Raw genomic sequence first — 20494 nt, forward strand, 5'->3', positions numbered from 1 at the left:
TAAAGCATCCATGACAGATGGCCATGCAACCTCTGCTTGTTGTTGTTGTTTAGTTGTGTCTGACTCTTCGTGACCCCCTGGACCAGAGCACGCCAGGCACTTCTGTCTTCCACTGCCTCCCACAGTTTGGTCAAACTCATGCTGGTAGCCTCGAGAATGCTGTCCAACCATCTTGTCCTCTGTTGTCCCCTTCTCCTTGTGCCCTCCATCTTTCCCAACATCAGGGTCTTTTCCAGGGAGTCTTCTCTTCTCATGAGGTGGCCAAAGTATTGGAGCCTCAGCTTCAGGATCTGTCCTTCCAGTGAGCACTCAGGGCTAATTTCCTTAAGAATGGAGAGGTTTGATCTTCTTGCAGTCCATGGGCCTCTGCTTAGAAGCCTCCAAGGAAGGAAGTGCTTCCTGAAGTTTAGTCAGAATCTCCTTTCTTGTAACCTAATTGGCCGGCTTAGCTAGTGGTCAGGGATGATGGGAGTTGTAGTCCAACAGGGTTTTTCTGGAGCCCCAAGGTTGAAGAAAACTGCTGTGGATAATCCTGAGCTAAATGGGCCAACAGCCTGAATCTTCAAGAGGCACATATAGTAGTAGTGCGAATGATATTTTTTAAAACACTTGCAGTGTAGAAATAATAATAAAAGTGCAGAACTCTGTTTGGAGAGATGGCTTCTGTGGGATTGCTCTGTGGGTTTTATTCACCCGGGGCGCATCGTATACATAAAAGTCTGAGAGGTGCATGTTTAGGCACAGACAGCAAAGACAGTTTTCTTGTTACTGGGCCACAGCTGCAGGTACTAAAACAACTACAGAAGTGAATTTTAGTCATAAAGTGCCTCTTACGCTATTTTATAATGAGCCCCGATGGAAACATTGTCAAGGAGCAGTAAAAAGTTTATGCTGGGAAATGTTTCCCCACAAAACGGCATAGGCTGTGCGCTTGGCATACTTTTTATGACGCTCTTCTCGGTCTGCCAGGGAAGACTATTCCTTGGCCAAGTGCGTATGCGTGTCTCACGCTAGCAGGGAAGGAGGTTTTACAGCCTCTGGAATTACCCATAGGGAGTCTGATTTACGTCACATTTGTTCCCATTAATGGTGGTAGGTCATAAGAGCTTTAAGGTGAAATATGTTGAGGTGATGCCATTTATTCCCGTTTCATGCGCACGCCGTCGTTTCTGTGAGGATGCAAACTTGTTCAATTAGCTGCGGCTGTGGGGTGCTATATTAGCTTAAGTAAACAAAAGCTCTTCAGATTTGTATGCCAGGGCGCTAGTCGGAACTGGATTAAAGAAAATCTATGAAAATGTAAACCGTTGGGCTTCTTTCCACACTGCTTATTCCGGACTTGCAGAGTAGATTCAGTGCTATGATGACTCTTTTCAGACTCTTTGAAAGAATCCAGGGATTCCTTGGAAACTGATCAAGGACAACCCAAGACATTTTGCTCACTGGGCAAAAGGCAAGATTCTCCCTCCCTTTTTGCCATGTCATGTACAGAAATCAGCTGGCCTGACAGTTGAATCTTAATTTAACACTGGAACAGGACAATGTCCACATTTTTCCATTTTACTGGGGTATTTTAAAAATAATAATTGTGCACCATCTAGACGACATTTGTTTACGGGCTGTATAAGATGTAGCCGGCCAATGAAAATAAGGTAGCAGTGGTGTGTGGTCAGCACATGGAATGGCTTCCAGTTGTTTAGATCAGCAAGCCCATTCTCATTATTGCCCGGTAGAAGGTAGCAGGCAACCACCTTGACCCAGCAATCCAATGTACCACAGGCTAGCTTAGAGGGATGTAGGGCAGGCTCTGTGACACACACAACTGCCCTCCAGTAGAAGGGTGTGGGCCAGGGGCTCATGAGGCACAGCTGGGTGTGAGGGCCCTGTGGCCCTTTCCCCACATTTGCTTATGTGAGATGGTCTCCTCACTCTGCCTAGTGGTAGGGCTAGCCATGTTTGGATTCCCAATGAGATGATCAGTCATGGTGGACTAGTTTCCTGAACGATAGCTTGCTCACATTATCATTTTTCTCCTGCAGTATTCAGCCTCAGGGGAGTGTTCTTCAACCTTAGGCCGCCGGACTACAATTTCTACTGTCCCTGACCATTAGCATTGCTGGTTGAGGCTGATGGGAGTTGGAGTCCAATGACATCTGAAGGGCATCAGGTTGGGGAAGGCTGGTTTAGAGCACGGTCCTTGGTTGGGCTTCTTCTCTGGAAGAGTAAAGCAGCCAAGTTTCAGCAAGAAGTAGCCAGATGGGCTTGTGGAAAATGAGATGGGGTTTCCTGGCATTAATTCCTGCTAGATTGCTTTCTGCCAATCACAAAGGCACCTGTCATCAGCTTCTGAACAACTAACACCCAAGTGCATCGTTGTATATTGCTTTAAGCCTTACCATCATGAGTGATGCCTGAATATTACATTGATTGACATGTTGTAAGTGCCAAAGATACAAGGAAACCCCAACGGCGGTTTCATTCCACATCTTTTCTGCTGCTTCCTGCAGTGAGACATGGGGTGGGACACGTCAGTATTGGTTTCCCTTGTTCTGGGGCCAAGTTTGCTAGTTCCCACTTCCCCACTCCTGATCCCACCAAATGCAGGACCTCCTCAGAATGGCAGTGTGCGTGGGACAAGGATTAATCTTGTTTCTCTGCGCAATAATCTCCTGATTCTGTTCACCTACATCCCTGCCTAGAAAACAACATCTTCCCATATTGGTTAAATGTGATCACACATTGAATGTGAGGTGTAGTTAGATCTCATGGCACTCTAATCGTGAGTTAAGCCATGAATCAACCCTCTAAGGTGGGCCACTCCAATTATCTTCTCATGAGAGATGGGATGGCAGGCCTGGAAGAACTCGGTGTGTCTTGAGGAGATCAGGAGAACCTTACTGGATTACACTCTTCTGGTCAAGCAGCCTGTTTTCCACATGGTGATCAACCATATGCCAATGTGAAGTCCGTACCCAGGACACGAAGAAGAAGAAGAGTTTGGATTTGATATCCCGCTTTATCACCTCCCGAAGGAGTCTCAAAGCGGCTAACATTCTCCTTTCCCTTCCTCCCCCACAACAAACACTCTGTGAGGTGAGTGGGGCTGAGAGACTTCAAAGAAGTGTGACTGGCCCAAGGTCACCCAGCAGCTGCATGTGGAGGAGAGGAGACGCAAACCCGGTTCCCCAGATTACGAGACTACCGCTGTTAACCACTACACCATACTGGCTCACAAGGACAAACGCTCTCCCCATTGTTGTTCCTCAGTGACTGGGATTCAGAAGCATACTGCCTCTGACGTCATCACTTGGTAGCTGTTGTTAGGCTCATCCACCATGAATTTGCCTTACACCCTTTTAATGTCACCAAAGTTGGTGGCCATCACTACAAATTGTGCAATCCAATTCCATACTATTTTCATTTCAAATTTATATCCCGCCCCTCCTTCCCAAGGAGCCCCGGGGCAACAAACGCACAAGCAATATGACGTCTAAATACAATGCAGACTGGGGGAAACCTCTATTTAAAAGAGTTGTGAGAAGAGAATGACTGCTCCATGCATGCAGGGCAGATTTTGGCTTGTGTTTCGCCAACATTAGCCCTCCATGCCACATGGGCTGTGTGAAATTCTTTCTCTTGTCTGTCCTGAACAGAGAGAAAGGAAGGGCTTCTCTTTGCCCATTTTCTCCACGCCACGAATAAATTTAGATCCATCCTCCACTTTTTGGTTGCTTCCAGCAGACTGCGATCTACTCACACTATAAAAAAACTGGCAGTGATCTACCCATAGAATTGACCAGAGTAGTTGAGCTTTTTTGGGGGAGCCAAAGTTGTTGAGCTTACTGCTGATATGAGATTTGAACAAGGTTTTCAGGATGCACACAGGCCTGCATTTTATCATTCCTTTACTGCTACCCTGCAGTCATGTCCCAGGGAGACTTGACAGTCACCATGTGCCTGCAACCAGGGATCCGCAGTCTTATCATGCTGTTACAAAACCGTTGGAGAGGATTCTTCAACTCTGGGGCAGGGGGTGTCGTATTTAATTTCGCCCTCACTCTTGTCAGCACATGGCAAAACTTGTTTAACCTCTGACTCTGAGGGTGTTAATTGAGTAATTAAAGATTTAGTGGAGTGATATGGATCATCTGTAGATGTGTTATTTCGCTAATTAATTTATCTTGGCAAGCCCGAAACCATTTCCCCTCCTTTTTCAGCAATCAATGCACACACTCTTGCAAAAACCCCTTCTGTTGATACAAACCAGGCTTGTAGAACTAGGTTTTGTTCTTGGCGGATGCTTGGGCATTGTTGCATGGGCCTGTACATATTTTCGGGTGATGAAGGTATATCTGTTGACACTGGAGGTCAACAGGCCCCTTTGAAGGTTTGCAAAATGAAATAAGTTACTTCATGTTGTCTGACTTACGAGGTCCGTGACTATTGTCTGCTGCGACTGGCAGTGACTTTCTAAGGTGCTTTAAACAACTTTTCCCCTTGTCTACTTTTATTAATGCCAAGGACTGAAGCTCTGGCCTTCTCCATGCACAGCACATTCTCTGCAATTGAGCAAAATACCGTTCAGATTTGCTTTGCACACACTAATGCAGTAATGTGTGTAGGACTTTTATCAATTGGTGGTGCCAAATGACTGGGCTACTTCCTCAGGCCAATATCTTATGAGGCTAGAGAAAGATCATATGAGAAGCATTTCTGCCCTACTATTGCATATGGCAAACAGGTTTCGTAGGGTTTTTTGGCAATGTTTCAAAAACCTGGTGCACCTGTTTAGCCAGAAATGACTGTGGGACAAGAGAATATGGTGTGAATTGGCCTTTAGCTGAGAAGGTTCTGTGTGGATGCAAAGCCCCCTTTATACTCATTACTTGCCTGAAGGGGGCATTATGTAATTACTGGTGAGTAGGGGATCCTCTGGCAGCAGTCACATGGCTTGTCGTTCATGTATTAGTATGCTTGTATGTGATGGTTGGACAGTGTTCTCGAAGCTACAAACATGAGTCTGACCAAACTGCGGGAGACAGTGGAAGACAGAAGTGCCTGGCGTGCTCTGGTCCATGGGGTCACAAAGAGTTGGACACGACTAAACGACTAAACAACAACAACGTGCTTGTATGTAGTGGCGAAACCTACATGTGAGCAACCACTTTTGTATAGGCTTACAGATGATGGTGTTAACATGTGAATATCTGGACAGATGGCCCGCACTGTGCCTGAATTTAGAGCGTGTTTAATTTTTCAACCTTCAAATTCCAAAAATGAGGGGTGCTAAAAAGTTGTAGCATGACTTGGGAATTCAAAACATATTTTGGTTAAACATGATTTAGTTTTGCTTGGTAAGTAAACTGTGTGTAAAAATGCACAGAAATAATTAAAAACGATTGCCAATATCTTGCAGTTATATTGTTGTTATTGTTGTTGTTGTTTTAGAATTACCTGACATTTTCAGAAAGTAAAATTAAAATTATTTGGTTTTCCAAAAACAGTTTATGTGCTTCTTTGTCAAAAGTAGACTTACCAAGCTAAATGTTGTCCAATCACAAAAAATAGCAGATTTGAATTTCTCACACCCAAAAACATACTTTGAAGACCTTTCACTGAAGAAATTTGCAAAAAGTACACTTCACCCCCTAAAATGACACTCCCTAGTGCCCCATGCCAAGGCTGGAGCCAAGAGTATCCCCCAATTCCCAGTAATTGTGTGGTGCCTCCTTCACTCAAGAAACATGCAAAAAGGGCTTATGTCTCTGTGCAATAGATGCAGAGCAGTGGATTTAACTAACTATAGAAAAGATCTAGCACGTCACCATAGGAGATGGTTGTAAAACATGATCTATAGCATTGTGGATTTTAAAGTTTGGTGGCATCCCGGGGAGTATTTAATTGCATTTGTGCTTCATTACAACGCTGTCTCTTTTTGCCTAAATTTATTTTAACTAATTAGTTTGAAATGTCAGAGTAGTATTTCAGACGGCAGAAACATCATCCATTACCATTCACGGAGTCGTTAACCCTAGCTACAAATATGTATTGTGGCATCTCCTCTAATTAAGCATTTTTAAAACGAATTCCTGGACTCTACTTTTAGCAGTCCTTCCTAAAAATAGTTTAAAAATGAATTGCATTGATCTCTACATTCGCATGAATAGTGTCTTGCACTGGGGGAATCAAGACAAAGGATGAGATCATGAATGACTGTAAGTCATGATGGCTGTAAGCTGCCTACAGAATTAGAGGCAAGGCGACTCTGAATACCAGTCAGTGGATAACAATACAGTGGTAGCTCAGGTTACAGATGCTCCAGGTTACAGACTCCGCTAACCCAGAAATAGTACCTCGGGTTAAGAACTTTGCTTCAGGATGAGAACAGAAATCGTGCTCCAGCGGCGCAGCAGCAGCGGGAGGCCCCATTAGCTAAAGTGGTGCTTCAGGTTAAGAACAGTTTCAGGTTAAGAACGGACCTCCAGAACGAATTAAGTTCTTAACCCGAGGTACCACTGTATCAGGAGAGGGCTGTTCCCTCACACTCCATTGTCCACTTTGTGAGTTTCATAGGCACTTCTGGTTGGCTGTGGTGGGAACTGGCTAATGGACTAAATAGGCTCCAGAGTGTTTTAGCATGTCCTGAAGCCATGCAGACCCTGTTGTTGTTTTTGTTAATAATAATAATAATAATAATAATAATAATAATAATAATAATAAAAATTATATACCGGCCTTTTTCAGAAGATCCCAGGTTGGTGTACAACATTAAAAACACGTTACAGAACATCAGTGATTAAAACGTAATAAAAACCTAATAACAAGCATACTGACAGGCAGCATAACAATAAAATCGTCATCATAATAGCAGCCCTCTACTCCACACTTTCTCAGGCCGTAGATGATTTAATAGCCATAGGCCTGGGTAAAGAGGAATGTTTTTGCCTGGCAGCTAAATAATAATAATAATAATAAATAATAATAATAATAATAATAATAATAATTTTTTTGTATTTATATTCTGCCCTTCCCAGTTCAAAAAACCGGGCTCAGGGCGGCTAACAACAAATTTAAAACACTTAATTGATGCAACAAAAAACGGCATAAAATACAGTATAAAACATGAATAACAATAAATTCAGAATTCAAAAATCAATTTAGGGGGAAAATCCATCCAATAAACATTAGATGATCACCAGGGCTAGCTGGCTAAATTAGTCCTATTTGGGCCAGCAAGGAGACCAGGGGAGAATTAGCTGTGGGATCCCAGAGTGGGTAATCTTCATAAAAAGGGGAGGGGGAGGGAAGGAAGGGGAATAAAAGATTAGACTAAGTTCAGATTGAAAGCCAGGTGGAATAGCTCTGTCTTACAGGCCCTGCGGAAGGAAGTTAAATCCTGCAGGGCCCTGGTCTCATGGGACAGAGCATTCCACCAGGTCAGAGCCATCACTGAGAAGGCCCTGGGCCTGGTGGAGGATAATCTGACTTCCTTAGGGCCCGGGACCTCTAAACTATGATTATTCATGGACCTTAAGGTCCTCTGCGGGGGATACCAGGAGAGGCGGTCCCGTAAATACGAGGTCCCATAAATACATGTCCCGTGAAGACATGTAACGATGGCGCCAGGCGAGCCTTCCGCAATTGGGGAGCCACTACAGAAAAGGCCTGTTCTCCTGTTGCCACCTTCTGAACCTCTCTGGGATGGAGGTACATAGAGAAGGACCTTGGATGACAACCACAGGGTCCAGGTCTGATCATATGGGGAGAGGCAGGGGGCTGGAGTAGATTTGGTCCCTTCCAATGAGGCATCTGATCAAGACTTGTATTTTAAAATGAGCTTTAATATATATATATATATATATATATATATATATATATATATATATATATATATATATATTTGCAGGTGCTTGTGTGTTTTTAATGCCAGGCAGAAGACCAGCTGTCTAAAAGACTTTTGGCAGATGTTTATCCTCCTGGACAAGGGCCCCCTGATTTATAGCAGGAGCCAAAATTCTCAAAGTTGTAAAAAGGGAATTACAGGCTGAGAGCAAAGGTTACTAGGTTACTGACCCTACAGAATACAATCAAGCTGCAAAAGCACTAATTAAGAGTTGGTAAATAGTAGGATTCATTGTTTAACAAAATATAATACCATGTGTCTCCCATTAGAGACTTGAGCCACAGGTTAAAGGGCAAGAGCTAATGGGAAAAGCAACTGGCCAGGAAAGGGGGGTGTAAACTGAAGAAGTTTTACTTAGAAAAGGCCTTTGCTTCTAAAAATCTATATATGTTATGTATGAAATATATTGGCTTAAATGTAATTATGCAAAGGATTTAGAAAGTAAGAAATGTTAGATTCTTATGTTAGATTCTTATTTCATAGAATCATAGAATCATGGAGTTGGAAGAGACCACAAGGGCCATCGAGTCCAACCCCCTGCCAAGCAGGAAACACCATCAGAGCACTCCTGACATATGGTTGTCAAGCCTCCGCTTAAAGACCTCCAAAGAAGGAGATCTTTCATTGATGGTGTGTGAGAATGTGAACCCAAGATATCTGACCTCTGTTTAAGATAAAAATTTAAAACCATTAGCCATCTGTTTTGGAGGGCAGAAGGGCAAGAGGTGATCTGGTAATTAAGGTGCCTTGTTGAGGCAAATGTAAGATATATGGCTACTTGTTTGCCATTTATAGATAGAAGGAAATATAGCTCTTTGTCTCCCATAAAAGGTAATAGGAAATGGGTGTATCTTTTATTATTGGTTCTAGCAAACAGCCAATAGGAATTTCAACCAGGCTGATTGGACAGAGGCAGCCAAAGGAGGAGCAAGGGGGCTGGGCTGAGGAAATATAAGTGCTGACCATCAGGGCTGGAGTGGGCAGAGCTTTGATAACCATATACCACTGTGTCTCTCATTTATTTGTCTGACAAATAAATTATTATTTTAATTTCTCTATTGCTGCGTTGACTATTTCATTCCAGCTAAGCGTTAACCACAAGCAGGGTGCTACATTTTACGGTGCCTCTGTGACTCGGATAAGTGGTCTGCTGGAACGCAGCCCCTTCGCCTTAGCGGGCAGGGTACAAGAGGGAGGACCACTAACTGCTTACCCAGCGCGCACTGGAACATTTTTCCAGGGGAACGCAGAAGTCTCGTCTGTCTGATACCCTGCTCACCACGGCGACAGACCGGGGACGGGGAACCAGAGAAATAAACAGGGAACCAGCTAAGGGTAAGTGCACAAAAGGATTTGAGGCCCTCCAATTAATTGGGAGGAAGAGAAGTCTTGATCAAACTTCTGCGTCTCAGTAAGGGGGAACTGAGTACGCTAGGTGGTTGGGTACATCAGATGGTGGTCTGGTGGAGGAAAAGGGAAAGGTTGGGAGGTAGAGTGTGGTGAAGTATCCAGCGCATTGTATGTGTGAGAAAGTACAATCTGTAGCTGACCTGAGTGTGGAGTGGGTACTACTTCGGTTCCCAGTAAGGCGACTTCACTGGGCAAGGAACCCCACGAAGTGAGAGTGTGAGTGACTGAGTGGATACTTCACAGGGCCATACAATGGGAGTTGGGGGTTCAAAGGGGGAAAATACACCTCTTGAATGTATGTTAAATAATTTTAAGAAAGCCTTCTCAGGAGCATATGGAGTCAAAATGACGCCAGAGCGCTTGAGAACGTTATGTGAATTAGACTGGCCAAAACAAAATACTGGATGGCCGCCTCAGGGAACTTTTGATATAAATTTAGCAAGCAAACTTTGGTCCAACATCGCCAAAGAAACTGGAGGGTGCCCAGAACAATTTTCATATATAGACTCTTGGCTGAGCACATTAAATAATAATCCTCCATGGATAAGGGAATGCAAAGTCCAACGATGCAAATTATTGGCTGTAAAAGCCGAAGCTAGGAAAGGAATCTTGCCAAATAAACTCAAACCCATTTTTGAGGGACCAGAGGAAGAGGTGCTTCCACCTCCACCCTATGCGCCACGTCGAGGGGAGCCTAATCCAAACACTCCACCAGTTGTAACCCCAAGGCAAGAAAATGGAATGAATAATGAACCCGTAGTCGCAGAACTTGATTCCTTGATAGATTATGATAAATATCTTCAGGAGGCATTGGAATCCACCCAAGCAGAAGTGGTTATTCCACCTGTGAGTCCCAGTAGACCTCCATCTACAGTCTCCTTTAGTGGACCAACTAATTGCCCACCCTAAACCCCTGTACACCCAAGTCCTAGAGAACTATTACAGAAGTTACAGGGAGACCTTGATCGGTCAGCAAGCAATACAGCTAGGCGCCTAAAGCTGCTAAAAGAACGTCTTGGGACAAATACCATCCCCTATGATTTGAGGCCCCTAGAGCAAAGCGAAGAGAAAGGTCAGGTAGTAGCCCCTCTTAGAAGAGTATTTGATGCACTTGAGGAGCCTGTGCTGGTTAACGGGCAACCCGGACCACGGCCACCTCGAACTTCGACCCTCCAGTACATTCCATTCACAACTACGGATCTGATGAATTGGAAAACACACACCCCGTCTTTCGCAGAAAAACCTCAGGCTATGATGGACTTGGTGACTTCAATAGTAAATACTCATAGTCCTACTTGGACAGATTGCCGCCAACTCCTGAATACTCTGTTCACCACTGAGGAAAGAAGAGACATAATTGAAAAGGCACAGATATATTTGCGTGAGCAGGCCAGAGTGGGAAATATTTTTAATATTGACCGTCATCTCCAGGACAACTTTCCCTTGGAAGATCCTAATTGGGATCCAAACAATGCAATTCACCTGGCCAGGCTTACCACCTACTGCCAGACGCTTGTGCAAGGTATCCGCAGGGCATGCCAGAAGCCCACTAATATGTCTAAAGTCTCAGAAGTAGAACAGAAACCAAATGAAAGTCCGGGAGACTTTTTAGAGAGGCTGCAGGAAGCCTATCGTATATGGACTCCTTTTGACCCTGAAGCCCCTGAAAACAGCAGAATGATTACTGCTACATTTGTGGCCCAGTGCGCTTCTGACATTCGTAAGAAAATTCAGAAATCAGAAGGATGGGAAGGGATGCTGATGAGCCAAATTATGGCCATTGCACGCCGAGTTTATCGGAATAGGGATGAGGCTGAGAAACAAGAGAAGAAGAAGTGGCAGAAGGAAAAGATAGTAATGCTAGCCACAGCAGTGAAGCAAGACTACTGCCCCTTAAATGGAGGGAGAGGGCGGGGAAGGAATCCACCACTGGGAAGGAATCAATGTGCGAATTGCAAGAAGGAGGGTCATTGGAAGCGGGAGTGTCCTGAACCCCTGAGGTTGGAAGAAGTACACCCAGGCCCAGGCTCCGGCCCAAGAAACCAGGGACGGGGGCGGGGAATGATCCGAGATGGAAGATATCAGAGACCTGGACAAGGACGGAGTAGAGACAATTTCATTGGACTGTCAGAGGAGGATTTTACCCAAGACTAGGAACGACCGGACTCCATAAAGTTAGGCTTCCAGGAGCCCACGGTCACGATTCAATTAGGGAGCCATTTAATAGACTTTATGATTGATACTGGGGCTGAATACTCAGTACTCCCAGAACTATTGCAGAAAAAGGCATCCAAAAGTGTAGTCATTAAAAGTGCCACTGGTCAGTCAGCTAAGAGGTCTTTCCTCCAACCTTTGGAATGCCAGATTGGGGGACATCGTTTAACCCATCAGTTTTTGTATATACCTGAGTGTCCAATACCTCTCTTAGGTAGAGATATGCTGTCCAAATTGCAGGCCCAAATCACCTTCACTCCTCGAGGTCCAGAAATGAAACTGCCATCAAAGGCAGCAGGAATAATTACCCTCTCAGTACCTAAGGAACAATCATGACACCTAATGTCAGCCCTGCAAGTCCAACCCACATTGGATACAGAATTAAACAAGCTCCTCCGAACCCTACAGGTGCCACCAGGAGTATGGGCCGAAAATAGCCCACCAGGAATGGCTAAGAATATAGCTCCAATTGTAGTAACCCTAAATATAAGTGCTGACCATCAGGACTGGAGTGGGCAGAGCTTTGGTAACCATATACCACTGTGTCTCTCATTTATTTGTCTGACAAATAAATTATTATTTTAATTTCTCTATTGCTGCGTTGAATATTTCATTCCAGCTAAGTGTTAACCACAAGCAGGGTGCTACACCAGCTCTATAGTTCTAAGCGGATAGACTTCATTGCGGCTGGAGAGACTGTAGCTTTGAGGTTAGAAAGCCGGGTGGGAGCTGCAAGCATCTGTAGAACACCTCTGGTTCAAATAGGGAAGGGTTGTCTTAATGACCCCTTTGTGTTAATCACCATGCCCTCAATATGAATAACTGGGTATTTATATAACTGGATGTGGGTTCTGAATCAGGTTGCCAGAACAGGCAAAGATCTATTTGCACACACGGCTTTGCAGGAGGTTAAAAATAAAATAAAATAAAAGTAGCTATCTCCTCTGAGAATGAAAACACTTGTGAAAATGTGAGTTATATGAAATGTGGTGTGTATCTGTGAAGGCTTTTATATGTTTGTAGGTGTCTCTCTCCCCCAACCCCACCCCAAAAGAAATCAATGTTTTTACTCGGTTCTTTTGGCTGCTCATGTGGAAAGATGCTACAAATGCGCCTGCTTGGTTTGTTCCTCTTAAAACAGATAGTGCTTGTAGATGATGCGCGACTGAGAAATAATTCCTGACAGTTATAACTGAGGCAGATAAACCGTTCTGCCAGCCACCGAATAATGCCGTAAAACAAAAAGGGTTCTGCTTATCGTTTTCCATGTTTTCATGCTTGTCAGACAGTTTAACAGTGCATTACCTATAACAAAGGGTCCCCGTTTTATTCCTCTTGTCTGCCTCTGGTCATGGTTTTAACCTTGTCCAGCGATGGAACCTTTGCCGACATGGCTTCCTTTTTATTGCTTATTATTGTGGCGCTGTACAGAATATAGGAAAGACAAAACGGCTTGTCAGGTGAATGTGGTGGTTTGGGAAACATCTTACAGGACTATCAGGCTTAGATAAGGGCTAGGTGTGATGGGAGTTCAACAATATTTGGAGGTACACAGGTTCCCCATCACTGGTTTAGATGATCCATTCAAGTCACCTGATCCAAATCTTTGTGCTGGTAGGACTCCCAAGATCTGCTGGTGTGGCCTTCCAGATAGTAGCTCAAACCCCCTTCCGTTCAAGCCTTCCATTCCTTTTTACTCCAATCCTTCTCCCTCCCTTATCTCTTAATTGCTGCTGCCTCCCGCATTTTTTTTTTGCTACATTTGCAGCACTGAAGTGACCTCCCTGGGGCACAAGGCTGGGCCATAGCTGTCAACTTTCAGATTTGAAAATAAGGGATCAGCAGCCTCGAAAATAAGGGATCAGCAGTCTCACCTGTCCCGGGGACAGTCTACGGGATATCTAACAATCCGGGATAGCAGCGGGAAGCAGTGGGAAACGGCGCTGGAATAAGGGAACTTCCCGCAAAAAAAGGGAAGGTTGACAGCTATGGCCTGGGCAGTGTGCATGGAGGTCCTCGGCTGCCCAGGCGACAAGATCCTCCTTTCCGTCTCGCTGATGTGGCCCAAAGGAAAGCAGAGCACTACATTTGGCACTGTGGGTTAAACCACAGAGCCTAGGACTTGCCGATCAGAAGGTCAGCGGTTTGAATCCCTGTGACGGGGTGAGCTCCTGTTGCTCGGTCCCAGTTCCTGCCAACCTAGCAGTTCGAAAGCACATCAAAGTGCAAGTAGATAAATAGGTTCCACTCCGGTGGGAAGGTAAACGGCGTTTCTGTGCGCTGCTCTGGTTCGCCAGAAGTGGCTTAGTCATGCTGGCCACATGACCCGTAAGCTGTACACCGGCTCCCTCGGCCAATAAAGCGAGATGAACGCCACAACCCCAGAGTCGGCCACGACTGGACCTAATGGTCAGGGGTCCCTTTACCTTTACCTTTTACATTTGGCACCAGCTTGGCTGCAGGAGTTGCCGGAAAGAGGCATACAAGATGCCGTCCAACCTCCTCATGGACTGCTCTCTGGATTTGTGTAGGGTTTATTCCTTAGCCTTTTTTTCTCCCAAAGATGTCACACAATGCAGTGGAGGTCTAGGACCAGAGTTTTCCTTCTTCTAGATGGGAGACCTTTTCAGGTTCCCAAGCCCCATCTGCTCCTTCTTTCCCTCTACAGCAGAAACTCCCTTTTTGACTGTTGGAGCCACTATTGGTCTTGTCTTCTCAGTCCACCGGAGCCTAATTGTGCAGTTACAGTTGGAAATCACATTTGTTTTAGTTTAGTTTATTTGGGGAATTTCTCTCCATTGTAACCGCCCCCAGAGCTGGTTACAAACATACAAAACCAATATGTAAACTATGCCATAATAATACACTAAAAGAAAAGATAGACACCGGAAATCAAATCTGGGTAAGGTTCATGACAAAGCCAACAAATACTGTGAACTGCCCCATAAAAATTATTTCAGTCACGGAAAGCTTGGTAAAATAAATGGGTTTTTAGTTGGCGTCGAAAAAGCCAACAGTCTGCAGCAGGCGGTCTTTGAGAAACACAGCCTTGGAGTCATCTTTGATTCTTCCCTATCAATTTGATCAAGGTGTCTTCCTCTCTTATTTCAAGCCCCTTGTCAAAATCCACATCTTTAGTGTTTTCTGAACAGTCACCATCACTTCTATTGCTGTTTGATGCTGTCATCCTCCCTCATCATCCTTTGTCATCCTCTCTCATCATTTCATTTCCCTGACATCCTATCCTCATCCCAGTTCTGTAGTCTCCTGGGCCGAAATTGCCTAATATCTGTGTCCCACATAGCATAGCTACTAAGTAAATATGGTAGTTTAGGTTGTAGTAAGAGATCTGAAGTCTCCCAGACAGGTAGTCATCCTGTCTTTTGTGGCTCATTCACACGGGTGTTGAACATGGATTTGAAGCGCTCCCTCTCTCTCTCTCTCTCTCTCTCTCTCTCTCTCTCTCTCTCTTTCTTTCCCTCTCTGGTTCTCTTTCTCTCTCTCTCAGCGTCCACATGACATCCTCTTTATCCAAGTGGCAGCCCATACTAAATTTGGATTTTCCTTTCTGCAGATAATCCAATAAGGGAAAGACACTCAGCATGAAATGGCGTGTTACCCAATTGTGAATGTACTGAAGCACATTGTGTGCATGGGTGGTTTTTATTATTATTTAAAAAACCCCACCTGTGTGGTGATGTTTCGATGGGTGCCATTTATCATCATGATTTCCACCAGCCCAAAGGGAAGGATGTGGCCTGCCCTTTTTCTACTGGTTGTTTCTGAAGAAACGTTCGTTGTGGTTGTAACTGTATTTTTAAAACTGCTGATTTGAAGTGCTGTCGCAGAGAACAGCTGTGTAAAAAATAATATGTGCACTTGCAGTTATGGGAGGTAGGAAAGGAGAAGGAAGGAAGCAACCAACCAATAGTCTTTCATGGGAGCAACTCCAAATCTTTGCTAGTCTTGAAGCAAGATGCTTTTTAATGGACTGCTCTTTTGTGCAAGTCAGGTATATTGAAATATAATGATGATGATGATGGGTATATGAATGAAGTTAAATAAATACCCAATTGCATTCCCACAACAGATCTCAGGTGGGTGGAAGTACTATTGGTCTTAAGTTAATATATTTATAACTCCCTGTTTTTAATTTTGCTTTTCCCTTAGGAGGCTACAGCAGCAGAGTGCGGAAGGGAAAGCTCCAATATTCAAGTCACCTCAGGGCAAAACAACTGTGACCAAACTGGAACCACTGGGCCATTGGCTTCCCAAAGTCTGGTCGCCCCGGCCGGTGTCTCTGCAGGGACTTCAGCTGCAGCGTCATTCTTCATAAGGTAGTTTTCACCATTACGATTTACATCGTTGCTCTTGTGTATGAAATGACCACAAACCAAGTGCTTACGGGGCGGTTGGTGTTGTCGTTGCAGATGGTAGCTCAGGCAGGAGAATGCCTGGGTGATGAATGGGATCACTATGCGATGGAAGCATGTGCTTGCAACTTCTGCTGGGGAAAAAGCTGGTGGGGTTGGGAGCAGGCTGGAGTTGTAGCGGAAAAGCAACGGGTGCCCGAAAGGCTAGGCACCTTCCTTCCACCTCTTGCTTCTCTACTGGAAATCTTGCTTACCTGTGCCAGGAAAAGTGGGAGCTGTGTTTTGGAAGCATGTACAAAGGTGCTTTCTATTCTCACTCATTCACAGAGGTGTGTGTGGACAAACAGGAATTCTCTTTACACCAGGTGGTCTTGGGAACTGTAGCCCCATGAGTAAGGCTAGATATTCACCAAACCATGAGCCCCAGTATGGCATCTGAGAACAGTGGCAGCTAAAAAGAACAACAGAAAGCCCCTCTTTCTGAAAACCTGGAGAGCATAGACAAGGGAAGGCCCTCCAGATGTCATTGGACTAAAATCTCCCATCAGCTCCAGCTAGCATGAGCAATAGCCAGGGAAGATGGAAGTTGCAGTCCAGGGTTTATATCCCTGGTGTATGTTGTTGGCATTCGTCTGTCTCGAGAGACATTGGAGGGCGCCTCTGGGGGTGAAGTCAAACTGCTGTGTTAGCAGCACCAAAGGGACCTCCACTGGGCGCAAGCCTGAGCAGTGTGCATGGAAGACCTGGACTGCCTAGATGACAATATTTCCCTTCTTGGCCTTGCTGATGTGCACCAAGGAAAGCAGAGCAATACATTTGGCACTAGCTTGGCTGCAGGAGTTGCTGGAAGGAGATGTACAAGGTGCCATCCAACTGTCTTAGAGACTCCACTCCAAATTTGTGTAAGGCAGGGCTTCCCAAACTTGGGTCTCTAGCTGTTTTTGGACTACAGTTCCCATCATCTGTGGCCACTGGCCCTGCTGGCTAGGGATGATGGGAGTTGTAGTCCGGCCACAGCAGATGTTTGGGAAACCCTGGTGTAAGGTGTACTCTTTAGCCTTTTCTTCTTCCGAAGATATCCTGCAAGGCAGCAGAGGTTTTGGATTGGAGCTTTCCTTCTCTGGTGGTATGGTCACTGCTGAGCTACAAGGACCGAGTGATCTGCTTTGGTGTTTCTATCCACTTCTCTCTGTAGCTCCTGGGATACCTGATATTGCTGGGTTCCAACATTACTCCCATGGACTTCTCTTTTCTGTTCTTTCTCACACAGATTCTATCTTTTGTAGATAGCGCCCACAAGCTGTTACATAACTTGGGCAGATTTTGCTTTGTTATGCTCGGTGAAATGTACGCAGGCTGCATTTGCATATTGACTCAAGAGTCCTTGTTTAAAAGTGGTTGCTCAACTTCATCAGGCTTAATTATGCAACACTCTTAGATTTAACTTTGATATTTTTACTCATTAGCCTCAAGAGGAAGCGCGTAGTCTTCTCCTGCTCACACACGTGCTGTAATACAATCTGGCACCTAAACAAAATTTGAAACAGAGTTAACTCCCAAATTCCACTCTCTCTCGAAAGAAGGGAAGGTCTAGTGCCGTACTGCAAGGCAATTGCCATCCCAAACTACCGTTCCTTAATCAGGAAGATGCTTCTGGCTGAGAAGGGCTCACAGAGCTTGGCAGAAGCAGTATTTTCCCATCAGAGAACTGGCACAAGAAGAAAAGGTTTCTTTTATCAAAATCTTAAGATGTTAGAGAGAGGCCCAGATGCAATAAGAGAGGGTCCTGGTTTTCACAGGTGCAAGGGCACAAATTCTGCACCATGAAAGGTGCTTGCTGGGAAATTACAGAGGTTTTAAAGGATCTTGGAGTGGGGTGAACGTTCAAAAATGCACAGCTTAGGATCAAAGAGCAGGTTATGGGAGCAAAGAATGCTCGCTGAGAGGCAGCGTGACCTCACGGCTAGACTATGGGACGAGGACTGAAGAGAGATCTGGGTTCGAATGTGCACTCGCCAAATAAGCTTCAAGTGCAGATACAATCAGGGGCGGTTAGGACAGTATACAGTATACCTGAGCTCCATGGAGGAAATGTTGGATAATAATAAAGAGAACAAGGTTGGCTCCAAGTTGGGCAGAATGATGAACAAGACCTTGTGCTTTTTTCCTCTTCCTTTTTAAATGCTGGTGTCTCTGTTGTGGCTCTGTAAGGCTCCTAGGTCTTACTTTAACACTCCCCGCTGCTTTAAGCCATTTATCCCAACCTAACTCTGATACCCAATGTGAGAAAATAGCTCAAAGCAGCAGAGCTCAAAGCAGAACAACTTGGGAGAGGTGATTGTTTGCTCCCTTTCCTTGCGGGTTTAGTATAAAAGTTATACTCCACCACCACTATCAATGTTTAATGGTTCTTTAATAGATAATTATTTTTCTATGTTTTTAGCTGTTCTTATTTTTATCTGTAAACGAGTCCCTGTCAGGGAAGAAAGATGGGGTATAAATAAATAAATAAATATATACCAATAATAGTAATCATAACCATGCATACAAATTGATTTTAATTGTGGATGAGACTTCTATAGGTTCCATTGTTGAGCATTAAAAATAAATTGATCTCAGAGCAAGAGAGGTGAGAGCTTTCACTGCTCAGCTAATGTGGCTTCTATCATATTTGGGAACAAGTGGATATATAGATAGAGACAATGCATAAGAAAAGGCGTTAAGAATCTCTAGGGATAGATTTTATGCTTCTAGAAAGTGCACTTAAGCTGTATACAACCATATGAAGTTTATTTTGAAGGTACTAACTTCCATTATTTGTAATTAAATATAATTGTTTGTTACCTTTTTGTATGATATTTACAAAACTCCAGACCTTTATCTACCCGGCCTCATGCTGTGACTTGGGTCACTAGAATATGGCAGAATGCTGAGAGAGTAAAGTGGGAATGTTGAAAACCAGCTTAAGAAATATATTATCTTCTTGCCTTACGCAAATGCCTATTTCTGTACCGGTATATGTAGACGGAATATACGCCTTTCCTCCTCTTTCTCCCCACTTAGTTACAAATGTTCTTTTGCAATTTGAGATATTAAAAAACAACAACCCCAAATCTCTTTCCGGATAGGACAAATCTCTTTGAAACCACCTGCCACATTGCAGATTTCATGCCCTTGCTGTTCAAATGCCCAGAATTGTATTTAGATGTTTTATCTTCAAAAGGAAGCATTTTGTAGACTTATTTCTAGAACCAGAATGCTTGGTCATATTTGCATGCCTCTGAGTTTGCGGATTAAAGAATCTAATTATTCACTAATGAGCATTAATGGTACATATAAACTGAGGGTCACTCTCCTATTACAGGCACCTGATGGTTTGCTGATAAGCGTTTGGCCATTAGATTGACCATAAAATACAGTCAATAATTGAGGTGACTGGGAGAGCAGGCACCTTATCAAGTGTAGGCCTAGCAAGACAGCTTGTCATGTCTCAGGGTACTGGCTGAGCAGTGACTGAGCATACGATTAGGCCATTGGAACATTGTGCCCCTAATGAAATGGGAAGAAAAGCATTGCAATATTAGCACAACTGCTAAATGACTAATGTGTTTTTCTTCCAAGGCTCAGGCACTTCAATTAGTTCTGATAAATGGTTCGCTTTGCTGTTTATTGTGAACTGGGGAGCTGGGGGCAGGTTCGGTGGGGGGGGGGCCTTGACTACCTTCGAGGCTTAAGAAGCTGCCTTATCACTGGTCCATTTTGCTCAGTATTGTCTTACTGTTTTAACCCACTGTGTGATCTTTGGCTGAAGGCTGGGTAAGGAAACAAATAAATCACAGAATCATAGAATTGCAGAGTTGGAGAGGACCCTGAGGGTCATCTAGTCCAATCCCCTGCTATCCAGGAATCTCAGCTGAAGCATCCATGATAGATGGCCACCCAGCCTTCGCTTAAAAACCTCCAAGGAAGGAGAACCCGTCACCTTCTGAGGGAACCTGTTCCTATGTCAAATATCTCTTCCTTTCAGAAAAGTTCTTCCTGATGTTTAGTCAGAATCTCCTTTCTTGCAACTTGAATCCATTGGTTGGAGTCCCACCCTCCAGAGCAGGGGAAAACAAGCTTGCTCCATCCTCCGAGTGACAGCTCTTTCGATATTTGAAGATAATAATAATAATAATAAATAATAAAATTTTATTTATATCCCACCCTCCCCAGCCGAAGCCGGGCTCAGAGCGGCTAACAACAGTAAAAATGACACTGTTTAAATGAAATCACAATCCATTAATTGAAATACATTCTAAAATCAATTCATTCTAAAATCAATTCAGAGTCAAATTAATGGCAACCATTGGGCTAGAGTTCTATGAGGATTACAGAAGGAGGGGGTCAGACTGTGCCTTGGCCAAAGGCCTGGTGGAACAGCTCTGTCTTGCAGGCCCTGCGGAAAGATGTCAAGTCCCGCAGGGCCCTAGTCTCTTGTGACAGAGCGTTCCACCAGATCAGGGCCACAGCCGAAAAAGCCCTGGCTCTGGTTGAGGCGAGCCTAACCTCCCTGTGGCCCGGGACCTCCAAGATGTTTTTATTTGAAGACTGT

The 20494-nt window shown here is 44.4% G+C and overlaps 2 protein-coding genes across 5 annotated transcripts in view; one reads left to right on the plus strand and one right to left on the minus strand.

The window, feature by feature from the left end:
* LOC310766010 (uncharacterized protein) overlaps window positions 1-20494 on the minus strand; it is a 776685-nt gene that overhangs the window by 182747 nt on the left and 573444 nt on the right. The window lies entirely within an intron of this gene.
* Window positions 1-20494, plus strand: part of KIF26A (kinesin family member 26A) — a 159059-nt gene that overhangs the window by 80430 nt on the left and 58135 nt on the right. For all 3 annotated transcript variants that reach the window (XM_083609131.1, XM_083609132.1, XM_083609133.1), the window contains one exon: window positions 15698-15864. In XM_083609131.1, the coding sequence (XP_083465257.1) occupies window positions 15698-15864 (167 nt within the window). The remainder of the gene's footprint in view (window positions 1-15697; window positions 15865-20494) is intronic.

The sequence above is a fragment of the Podarcis filfolensis genome (assembly GCF_964270895.1).
Source record: "Podarcis filfolensis genome assembly, chromosome: 1".
In the NCBI taxonomy this organism is placed as follows: Eukaryota; Metazoa; Chordata; class Lepidosauria; order Squamata; family Lacertidae; genus Podarcis; species Podarcis filfolensis.